Source organism: Mya arenaria, chromosome 10 (genome assembly GCF_026914265.1).
Source record: "Mya arenaria isolate MELC-2E11 chromosome 10, ASM2691426v1".
NCBI classification, from domain to species: domain Eukaryota; kingdom Metazoa; phylum Mollusca; class Bivalvia; order Myida; family Myidae; genus Mya; species Mya arenaria.
In genome coordinates this window covers 12173727-12186148 of record NC_069131.1, presented here as the reverse complement: position 1 = coordinate 12186148, position 12422 = coordinate 12173727, and the positions used below count along the sequence as shown (strand labels likewise).

At 35.7% G+C, this 12422-nt stretch overlaps 1 protein-coding gene across 1 annotated transcript in view; it reads left to right on the top strand.

Annotated features, from left to right (window-relative positions):
- LOC128205090 (protein argonaute-2-like) overlaps positions 1-12422 on the top strand; it is a 38751-nt gene that overhangs the window by 19753 nt on the left and 6576 nt on the right. Inside the window, exons 13-18 of the mRNA XM_052906508.1 lie at positions 726-848; positions 2642-2775; positions 6352-6536; positions 7024-7183; positions 10792-10882; positions 11550-11744. Coding sequence (XP_052762468.1) covers positions 726-848; positions 2642-2775; positions 6352-6536; positions 7024-7183; positions 10792-10882; positions 11550-11744 — 888 coding nt within the window. The remainder of the gene's footprint in view (positions 1-725; positions 849-2641; positions 2776-6351; positions 6537-7023; positions 7184-10791; positions 10883-11549; positions 11745-12422) is intronic.

Sequence of the window (12422 nt, the reverse complement as noted above, 5' to 3'; positions counted from 1 at the left end):
ACAATTGTTCACCGTTGTGAAAATTGCAAGTCGTTTTCACCATTTTTATGACGTCAGCGGTCCATATTATATGACGTCAGCTGTCCATATTATTTTTTGGCGAGGTCCGGACTGGCCAAAAAATATGATATGGACCGTTGACGTCATAAAACTGGGGTTTTTATTAAAATACACTGATATATGGACCGATTGACTTAATATGTACATATAAAGGACGCATTTATGTAAGGTATAATATTAGTTGTTAACATAATACTGCTTATGAGTGTTTATAGAAACTGGCAGAATCTACGGGATAAATGTTCTTTTTTGTATTGAAACGCAATTTACGCAAAAACAAGGTTACACCTGGCAATTAATGATCTTAAGACTTTAATACAATCTTTTTGAAAATGGGCCCAGAGGAACAAGTTAAAATCCATTTATTATATTTTGGCTTTCAATTTAATAACAAGGCGATTGATTTTTAACAAGAATTTTGAAAAAGCCCTGTACGAATTTTACCATTGCGAAGAATGTGCCTTTGTCATTAAGTTTTTTGTCAGCTTTGTATATCATTTTAAAGTAATATCTATAGTAGTTTTGTCATTAGTTCTTTTTGTCAGCCTTGTATATCCATTTAAATCAAAGTAATATCTAATGATGACTGTGACTTGCAAGTTGATGGCATGGTAGAACACCATGTTAATGTGTACCATAATTATATGTCACATGTATTCCCCCAGGTGCGGAAGGCAAACTTCAACTCAGACCCATACCTACAGACGTTTGGTATCAGCATCATCCCACAGATGGTTGACGTACACGGGCGTGTGCTGAACCCGCCAAAAATACAGTATGGCGGCAGGGTACGTAGGAAAGATGGGAAATGGTTGATGCTGTGAAATTACCATGTTAAGCAGTAAAATACCTTCTGATGAAAAAAACTATTTAGTCTAACATATTCCTTGATACGTTTTGATTAAGACTACATTTTTAAATCTTAAATGATACATTTTTAAATCTTAAATGATATCAGTATTGAAGTTCTTCTATGATAGTGATAATGTATTTTTTTAAATTGTATTATTATTACTTTTATTATTATTATTATTATTATTATTATTATTATTATTATTATTATTATTATGATTATTATAATTATTATTATTATTGACATTATGTACATGTATTCCATGTAATTGTGCATAAAGACAAGACATTCACCCGTAATGTATCTGGCCCACAAATATGTGAATTTTGGATGTCTTGACCACCATATTATTTACCATTCAAATGATACCAAAATTGTCGGGGGGGCAGTAGGCTCAAATGTGAACATTTAGGTTAACAAGAAGCGGTAGTCAGTCTTTTTATACAGCAGCATTTGTTTTGGGCCAATTATAATATTAGAGTTAAATTTCCATAAATTATTAAGCAGTTTTGATTTCTTCTAGAAAATGATGGGAAGAATGTCTTGCAAACAGTTTATCATGCTTTTCTTGCGTTGCAGTTATCTCATGTTTTAGGTGCGCCACATCTTTACATCACATTAATATGAATGATGGAATGCTGTAAAAGTGTTACAGAAACATATAAACATAACAAATTTTGTTTATAAGGCAACTTTAAATTTATTGCTAGATTTTCATCCCTGCCCTTTTTTTTCGCTGCTCCTTTTAATTTATTGACTCGAATAAAATTTTGAACTTGTGTCTTGTCTTTTCATATCAGTCCAGTTCTGTCTGCGAATGGCATTTATTCATTCCTATCGTGTCGATGTACAATATTCACATGTAAAAAGGATAATTGTCCCGATCGTGTTCGTGGTTCGCCTAGAAACTCATGAATATAGTCCCTAATGCAATAAGAAAGAGCATAGACACATATTCAATGGTACATATGCAACGGTGAAACAGTCATCTCAGAAGAAAAAAAAATGTCAGCCCAGTCCCATTTAAAAAAAAATGTTTGAAAATCTAGCAATTAATTTATATTGACCTAATGAAAACTTTATACATTTAAAATTTGAATACAATTATAAATATTTACATTTTGCTAATTCCTATGCAATTTCAAGATTTTAGACCATTTTAGCCTCATGTCCTACACACTATGGGTGGGTGTGGGTAGCTTTCCACGAAATAGGACCTGTATGTTGTGCAATTTCATTTTGTAAACTTCATGTAAAAAATTTAATGGTAAAGCTTGATTTTTTCATATTTATTTTATTCAGCAAACTCTTTATTGTCTGATTTGCAAAACGAAAGCAGCCTGGCCCTAATATAACAAAAGTACTTAAGTCAATTCTCAATCTGAATCTCAAGTCATTTTATCATGTTTTATAAGTTTTATATCTGATCCATGCTGTAATGTTGTAAAATGATTTGAGCTTTAGATAAAGGAATGACACAGATTATTTGTGATATTTGGGCCTGGTATTTTTATTGTAAAATTTCATTTTTTCACTACATTTTGACCTTTTTACGCAGGATGCTTTTTTCTGTATTCAAACAAAAGCAGTTATTTTTCTGTCCGAATGTTTATTTGCAGGTCAATGTCTATTCAAGAAATTAAAGTCTCAAAGATTCTATATTAAGTCAGAAAAGAAAATCACTTGGTGTCTATTTTAAGACAGGGAACACCTTGTTACTATTTTTAGACGAAAGCTCAGGCGATCCCCAATCAAGGTGTGTGGGATATGAGAGGGAAACAGTTTTACAGCGGGATAGAGATTCGGGTGTGGGCTATTGCCTGCTTCGCCCCTCAGAGAACTGTGAGAGAAGATGCCCTTAGGTTCGTACCTGTAACGGCCGTTCCACATACTAATGTTGTTCCGAGGCAGGGGGAATTTTTCTGCTCTTCCGGTTGCAGAAAATATTCCCCTGCTGTGTAAGAAGTGAGAATGGCTTGTGATACATTTGAATAAGCTGATCAAAATGTAATATTTTAAATACGTAGAAAACATGGTATGCAAATGTGTCGGATTATAAACATCTCATTTTTAAAACTTCTGAGACGGCGTTTCATCTGTATTCACGCATCATTCTCACTTTTGGGGTAGTTAATGTTAGAGAATAACACGTACAACAAACAACAGTTGGTCTAACGAGCTAACTTGTCGTTCTGTTTAGAGTAAAGCCCAGGTGGTTCCCAGCGATGGAGTCTGGGACATGCGTGGTAAACAGTTTTACAGCGGCATTGAGATACGCGTGTGGGCTATAGCGTGTTTCGCTCCTCAGCGAACGGTCCGCGAGGACGCCCTCAGGTGGGTGTGACCCGCTGTCTCGCACCACACGCATTCACGCCCCCTACCTCTTCCCCTCTTCTCCCATCATGCTGTGCGCCATTAATTCATTTTACATCCAACAATTCATTTCGCCTGTGGATATATACTTTTCCATGTTGTTTGAGCATTGATAAACATATATAATTTCCTAACCAAAAAGGGGATTAATAGAAGTGCTTAAATTTGATAAAAGTAACTTCTAGTGGAGAATTTTTTTACTTTTATGTAAAAAAAGTATAAAATCTAGAACATCCCTTTCCAAGATTTTCTGAGTATTGAAATGAATAATTTTATCACTCATTAAACTTGCAACATGGATCTGAATGTCCTCAGAGTAACTGGTTCATTTATGATCAAAAATCATCCTTGATTAATAAATCATCTGTCATTCAATGAAAATTCATCATGGTCATGCGATCAAAATAAGTCCTAGTCAAGTGGTGTAACTTCATCATGGTCATGTGATCAGGTTTAGTCCTGATCATATGCTGTAATTTCATCATGGTTATGTGATAAAAATTAAACGAGGTCATGTGATCAAAAATTCATTCTGGTCATCATTACATGGTTGTAGTGCGGTCTTAATAAGTAAATTTATTTCCGTAGTTTTTTTCTTTGAATTTAAGTGGTAGAATCGTAATTGGAAAAGTTCTATACATGTATATTAACTTTCCTGTTGCCATTTTGTCAAAGACAAAGCTATACAAGTTGAATCCCCCAAATGATTAAGGATTAAGAAAAGCACAACTCATGAATTTAAAAAGATTCATGATTAATGTGGTGCCAAATAATACAAATAGTCATATATGAAAGGGTGAATGAGAAAAGGTTCTAAGTGACATTAAATGAAGAAGAAGATGGAACCTTTTCGCTTTCACCCCTCGATATGTTAGTGTTATTTCCTGAGGACTTTGCCTGAAAGTGATAGCCACTTTGGTCTCATCTTAACTACGCATGTACTGTATGATCGAAATAGTATGATTTTCAAATTCTTGAGTTTACGATATATATTTTTTACAAGTCTGTTAATGAAATGTCCTCGAAGTTCTTAGAATGCTTTTAGGCAGAATTTACATGCAGAAATAGGTAGAATGATTGGCCGTTACCTTTCATTGACCTGCAAGCAATTATATACATGAATAGATGGTAGGTGGAATTCATATTACGAAAGTGGTCAACTTGTTTCTTGAAGCCCTTTTCATAAAGTAAACAAAAATAAGGTTATATTGATCGTGGTGATTCATACTTCCATTTATCATACATGTATTTATCATCATGTTGCTGCCTTGTGGTGTGAGTTTGCTCAACTGCTTTGAGGTGATTTATTTATAGAAAGGGGTCCCTCCAAGTATATAATATGGATGTAGCGGTGTAGTTGTTCTTATGTTCATTTTTAGCTTAAATCTTCTTTTTGTAGAAAAAGTGAAGGTATTGTCAATAGCCTTTGTGTTGTCAGTGTTAAAAGCTTAGAAAGCATTTTTTCATGTGAAACATGGTACACATGTTGCACGAGACAATACCAACATGTGTAGGAAGGCCCATAACTCTGGCTTATATGTTTGTTGCGATACGAGCCTTGTTGAACTGGGGGGAAAAACACACACAAAAACATACAAGCGTTTTCTCAACCGCTCTCTTGTCCTTAGAATGCTTGACTGTTTGGTTTACCTGACTGATTTATGATAGTTGTTAACTGTTAATGCCACTTGGTATGATAGTGGTAAAAAATATTTTGAAAGCACCCTTTTAAGGGTATGTTGGTGTGTGTATGTCTAGCACCTCTTACTAAAGAGGTTGTGGGCTCAGGCCCTACCAGTGACACTTCCTCAGATCTTTCATACTGGGAACCAGCAGCTAATTATGCAAAACTGGTAAAGACTGGTTTGGTTAAAGTGGAAAGTGACATAATATCTCACACTGATAAATGTTTTTGATAGATGTATATGATACATCATTAATGCATTCATTTCTAAAGCAGGCAGTAGTCAAAGGCTTTGTCCTAAGACAGCTGTTGTTGTCTAAAGAAATATATTTTAACTATAACAAAATAAAACCCCGATGCATGCAGACTAGGAACCAAACTTTTTCCTCCCCTTGGTGATAAGAAAACATTTCCACTAACAGGACAGCTATAGGCATATGTGATCTTTGACTTCTCCAATACATGTAGCTTGTTACTTCTCAGGAAGGTCGCCTGCATGTATGGTTAACTGTAATGGGAACATGCGGGGAATAAGTATCGCCTGTATGTTAAGCTTGTCTGTTTTGCTAAAAGAACTGTTGAGATATTGAACACTTGGGTCATCTGCTGTAGAGTCTTGCATAAACTTGAACCTTTGGCCATAACTCAACAAATGATCAAGGTATTCTTATAAAGCTTTGTAACCATGACTGTCAAAGTATACACATGGCAAAGACCATAGCTCAGGATTGAGTATTGTTTGTTGCCTTTTTGACAGAAACAAACTAGAGTTGCTTTTGTTAGATTGATTTCATGGCTGAATATTTTGTAGAAGAAAACATCAATTCTAGTCTTCAGATAAAGGATTGGAGTATTATCTCTTCATATTATCATTGATATATATTCAGTACTAACACTTCGTTTTGCCTGTTCTCCATTAACAGTTTATATTCATATTTGTAAAAACTGTTTCGTTTAGAATACTAAATAACTAATACCGGTAGTTAATTTTTTTAAATAGTAAAAGAGAAAAAAAAAACCTTTAATATTGTATCATACAAAATTTATTGTTTCTATCCATATGTCTGAAAAACAGTTTATCCATGGATGCAGATAGTATGACTCTCCGGGCAAAGTGGTTTTCCTAGATAAATAAATACCTCATAGTTTGTTTAATGATGTAGTTATCAAAATATTTGAATTTTAACATTGTTTAATAATTGACAGTTCAGAGGCTAGTTTCACATAAAAAGCTTTCAGTCTTCAACTGGGAATCATTTACAAGTTAAGAAATAAAACAGAGGATTCAAAATTCTTCTTTAGACACTAGCCCTGATCATATTTTATTACAAATGACCAATTTCTCCTCTCTTTCAAATTATTTGACTTTCCTTCCCCACAGGAACTTCACCCAGCAGCTTCAGCGGATCTCAAATGATGCAGGAATGCCGATTCTGGGCCAGCCATGCTTTTGCAAGTACGCTACAGGCCCCGACCAGGTGGAACCCATGTTCCGATATCTGAAGAACACCTACCAGGGCCTCCAAGTAATAGTTGTAGTCCTGCCTGGCAAGACGCCTGTTTATGGTAAGTTACTGGAATGAGATTCATATGTTGTACAGTGAAAAGTATGCTACAGGGCCTCCAAAAGTAGAGCCGTTGTTTTGATAAACATAGATGACCTACCAGGGCCTCAGGTAATAGTTGTAGTCCTGCTTGGCAAGAGACCTGTGTGTGATTAGTAACCTAAGTTTATAAGGTCATGCAATACATGTATAAATTTGAAACAGGTCTCTAAATAATTGAGCCTATGTTTTAATATTTGAAACACATCTATCAGGGCCTTAATTTAATAATTGTAGTCCTGCCTGGCAAGAGGCATGTGTATGGTATGTAACTGGCATGACCTCATAGGTCCTACAGAGTTTATATGCAATAATCCTTGGCAACGTTTATAACAGAAAACTTGTTTATTTGATGTAGATTCTGGTAAATTTAAGAAAACTTCCAACTTTTCTATAGATATAATCGGATTGTTTGTCTTTTTGTGTCATGACATTGAGTTACTTTTCAGCTGAGGTCAAGCGTGTGGGTGATATCATGTTTGGGCTGGCAACCCAGTGTGTTCAAGCGAAGAATGTGAACAAGACCACGCCTCAAACACTCTCCAATCTGTGCCTCAAGATCAACGTGAAACTGGGAGGCATCAACAACATCCTCCTCCCCAGTATACGGTGGGTACCAAGTATTGTAACAGGGTGTTAACTATACCAGTAGCCTAAACAGTCCTTGGCCTTAAAGGGGCTAAACACCTGGCCCCAATTTCTCGAAACTTCTAAAGCTTAACAGGCTTAAGTCGCTTATTTCAATTAGCCCAAATACATACTTAAAATGATTTTTGATAGATAAAAAATGGTTTCTTCTAATAAGCATACAGATTTTTCTTATATATTTTCTAAAACCACTTAAAGCTGTAAATATAACGCATATTATAGAACAGCAAAAATAGTGAGTTTAGCTTAATCCTGTTATAAAGGACTTAAGAAGTTTCGAGAAATCCGGGCCTGATGTTCCAAAAATCGCCAAATACAGTATTTCCTCAATTGTCAATGCGAGCTAGTCGGAGGCCGATGATATATCACTTTACATTATTAAAATAATAAACGCAACAATCATGTTGCTGCCTCACATGTGTTTCCCCGTTTAAAATAGCGCATAACGGTTTCCCAGTTGAAATCATACCTGTTTATGAGAACAGATAAACATACTGACGATTTTTTTAAACTTACTGCGATTAACCTGATAGACAACAGTAGTTAATTACAATTGGAAACATCTGCAAAAGATGCATGTGTCGTAAGCAAAGTGATACATCAGTAAGTAAGATTCACTGTGTTGTACACAACGATGTCAATTTTATGTAAGTTTTTGACAATTTTCTTTTTCTCTTGTAATTGTATCATCTGGTGTCTAGTCCCTTTAATTCATAAAGTAAATGAAAAACCATATTGACTTCTGCTTCAAGTTAAAGGTATAGCGACTATAAAATGTTTCCTGGGGAAAAATAAATCTTGTATATACTACTTTAGTCATTGGAAGAAATTTTTGTTTTGATCAACAAGCTCAACATCTTACGTGTTAGCCTTTGGCTGCACTCTCGCAGATTGACCATTTTGAACTTTTTTATTTTTTTGTCTTGGAATGGGCCAATTTTTTAGTAAATGTCTGGAAAGCAGTGATAAAAACTGCTGACAAATGATCAGGTAGCATTTTCTCATATTTATGTGAAAAAATGTATGTTTTATGGCTAAAAGCATTACTAATGCTTCCCTGCATTCTAACCCTGGTGCTAGGCATTAAACAGTTTCAAGAAACCCTGTTACATAAATCCAGAATTTGAGCAAGCCAAGAAAGCAATTCTAAATTGCCAGTGATGGGCATGCTGGCTTGTGCTGATTGACCACAATGATTAAGTTCAGTTATAAATAACTTTATCAAGTCCTTTAACAGTCCACTTGGATTGTATTATCGAGTCGTTTAACATTGTATTATCGAGTCCTTTAACAGTCCACTTGGATTGTATTATCGAGTCGTTTAACAGTCCACTTGGATTGTATTATCAAGTCGTTTAACAGTCCACTTGGATTGTATTATCGAGTCGTTTAACAGTCCACTTGGATTGTATTATCGAGTCGTTTAACAGTCCACTTGGATTGTATTATCAAGTCCTTTAACAGTCCACTTGGATTGTATTATCGAGTCCTTTAACAGTCCACTTGGATTGTATTATCAAGTCCTTTAACAGTCCACTTGGATTGTATTATCAAGTCCTTTAACAGTCCACTTGGATTGTATTATCGAGTCCTTTAACAGTCCACTTGGATTGTATTATCAAGTCCTTTAACAGTCCACTTGGATTGTATTATCAAGTCCTTTAACAGTCCACTTGGATTGTATTATCGAGTCCTTTAACAGTCCACTTGGATTGTATTATCGAGTCCTTTAACAGTCCACTTGGATTGTATTATCGAGTCCTTTAACAGTCCACTTGGATTGTATTATCGAGTCCTTTAACAGTCCACTTGGATTGTATTATCGAGTCCTTTAACAGTCCACTTGGTTTTTGTATTATCGAGTCCTTTAACAGTCCACTTGGTGGATTGTATTTGTGAATGGAAGCTACTGTGTACCAAGAGGTGTAAAAGACAGTAATCAAAAACATTTAGTGAGCTTGTAAATTTATTTCTTCAAAATCTGCACCTTATATTGTGTAAAAAATATTCCTTGTTCACTTGAAGGCCGTCAATGTTTCGCACCCCAGTGATATTTTTTGGCGGGAGTGTAACCCACCCCCCTGCAGGGGATAAAACGCGCCCCTCCATCGCAGCTGTAAGTCTGAACTTACTTCTGAACCAATGCACGGCTCTCCTCTATTGGAATGGAAATCTTTTACACTGTATGTTGGGCATGATAGCTACATCTCAGAATCTGAATGGCCCTTTCATTTTTCATATGACATTAATTGACCTTAAGTCAAGCCCTGACTGACTTTCCTGCTTAGAAATACCATGTATAAAGTAGGGATGGCGACAAGTAGTAAAATTAATACTCGAGTACTCGGATAATCGTTCGATCGAGTACTCGGTTCCTGATTACTCGGAAAAATTGATTATGTGTTCGCAAAGACAAGATTGTGTATACATGTATCGTTAATGACGTATATTGTGCGTTGGTCATATTATTGGTCATTTTCACCTTTAAAGTAAACTTTCATTACGTATTTTAAAAAAAAAATTATATAAAAAGAAAACAAATGTTGTTTCAGGCTTTTAATTTGTCTTATTCGTTTCATTTTATACAAGTTTGCACTGCAGAAATGAACAACAATCAGAATTACAATGAATGAAAATTAACAGCATACATAAAAATAGTGAACGAAATTCAATACGAAGTTCAGTTGTTCAGTTGTTTACTATACAAATTTTTTTTTTTTTAAATGATAGTTTTTCGTACTGCGTAATTCTTGTTTACCTCATCAATATTCATAATTCTTGATTTAAAATATCAACCAATCAATTGTGATAATTATTGCAAAAATAGTTAAAATACGCCCATTAAGAAATCAATTCTCGATACTCTTTCGCTCGTTAGCGTCCATTGTTTGGTGAAAGGTCTCTAATTGGTATGCAATAGGATTGTGTAGGTGAAAGTACGGCTATCAAAATTTCGCTAATTGACATCAGTGCTAATTTGAAATAGGGGTCCTTTGTTGACAGTTTGCAACTATCACAACAACTGTCAACTAATTGATTGAGGTCAATTTTGTACACAGTGGGGATTAGAGCGACCGTAAATTGTCCTCTTGGCAACTAACCAGATCTGATATTTTGTCTGTAAATCGTGTATTTGGTGATTTTTATAGATTATTTTTTTCCGAGTACTCGAGTAGTGATTTGGTACTCGAGTACTCGGACGTTCAATCGAGTACTCGGGTACTCGTTGCCATCCCTAGTATAAAGAGGTTATTTCATTGGTTTGCTTATAGTTAGCCAAAAAGAGTATCAATTGGTAAATATTTATCCAATAAATCAGAACCAATCAAATCATTTAAAATAGCAATCTAACCAGAAAACAACATGCCAGGTTTATAAATAATTAGCTGTTATATACAATTGGTTGCAATATAATTACTTGATCACCCTTGAAAAATCTCCAATTGATGCTTCAAAAACCCCATTTCATATATTCAATCTTCATGCATGAATGAATTCCTTCAGTCTCTCATCTACATTCATATCTCTTTCTCCACCCTGCTATCCAGCATGTACATGTCTACTTGCAGTCCTACCGTGTTTAGAGAGCCCGTGATTTTCCTGGGCGCGGACGTGACCCATCCGCCCGCAGGTGACGCTAGCAAACCATCCATTGCTGCTGTGAGTATATGAACAAATGTAAACAAACCTTGTTGTATGAAAGCCTGTGCATATTTTACTTTCTCATATCTGATTCTCTATATAGAAAGCATGGTATTCAAGCGCATTGTGAACCTTTACTTGAATTGAAGATGTTTAATCTTTTAAATAATAATTAAAGTGCCATTATGATCCAAATAAAAAGCTAAAATCAACAAGGTGTATATATACCTTAGATCAGAAGTGATAAAATTGAGTGGATTTTCCAACTGCATTGCTAAAGGCATACTTAAGGGATGTGATTTGTCTGTGTGTCTAATGGCTAGAGACCAAAAATAAAATAATATAAAGAATTTCACTATTTTTTTGTCATATATTTTTAACTGATTAGGGAAAGATAACTTTTGGTTGTCAGGATAGCCCTCAAACGGGCTTCGAAAAGCCAGTTTTCCTTCTACAGCAGGGTTCATCTCTACCCCTTTTGAATCCCATAAGGGGCCTATAGCGCCTCGAAAACCTTACGCCCAAATGGTTTCAGCCCTTCGTATAAAGGTCATTCACATCCCTGATACTTTATTAGGGTTAACATCCAACATTTCAATGGGATGAAAACTAATAAGGTTCTTAGTGACATGAGAAAATTTAAAAGTGAGATGAAAATTAAATGAATCCCCTACTCCAAACGCAGGTTGTAGCAAGTATGGATGCCCACCCTAGCCGGTACTCGGCGACTGTGCGAGTCCAGCAGCACCGTCAGGAGATCATCCAGGAGCTGGCATCCATGGTGAAGGAGCTGTTGATACAGTTTTACAAGGCGACACGCTTCAAGCCGACACGTATCATCTTCTACAGGGACGGTGTCTCTGAGGGACAGTTCCAGTCCGTAAGTAGGGTAAATACATGAATGTGTTGTCAAAGTCAGGGGGGATTTAGCTTGTACATATTTACCTTATTAAAATAAGATGCACATATATAAATGAATATACAGTGAAACTGCGTTCCCTCAAACAAGCGGTCGTTCGAGAACCGGCGTTCCCTCGAGGTCGGAGCTTGGTCCGAAACTTTTATCCTTCTATTTTCATATAAAATATACCCACGCTGCATCGAAACCTAATTATGTCGAGCAGTCGAGCAATATCCTCGGTTCCAAGTACACAAATCGTGCACAAAACCTTATGGCTCCCTCGAGGACATAATTTCACACTTTTTCCCGACCGCTATCCCAAAATAAACATACAATTGCTAGGTATTAAAATTTTCGCAAGTTGTAAAAATTGCAATGACAGTTGAAAGACAATTTGATAAGGTGTGAAAAAACCGTTTTTCACTGTTAACGCATGACCGATATTAGTTGATATGGGCATTTGAGATGGTCATTATGAGAAGTTTATGACGAGAAGTTAACACTTTAGATGTGGTCAGAAGGTTCTTTGAATTCACTGCCGATGCTGACCGTGATCTTCAGACGCTCTGTACGCTTTCACGTCACATTACGATTGAACAGTTTCGCAAAACCGACAAAATGCGCCAATCAACAATCCTTGATTTTGCGAAACTTAAA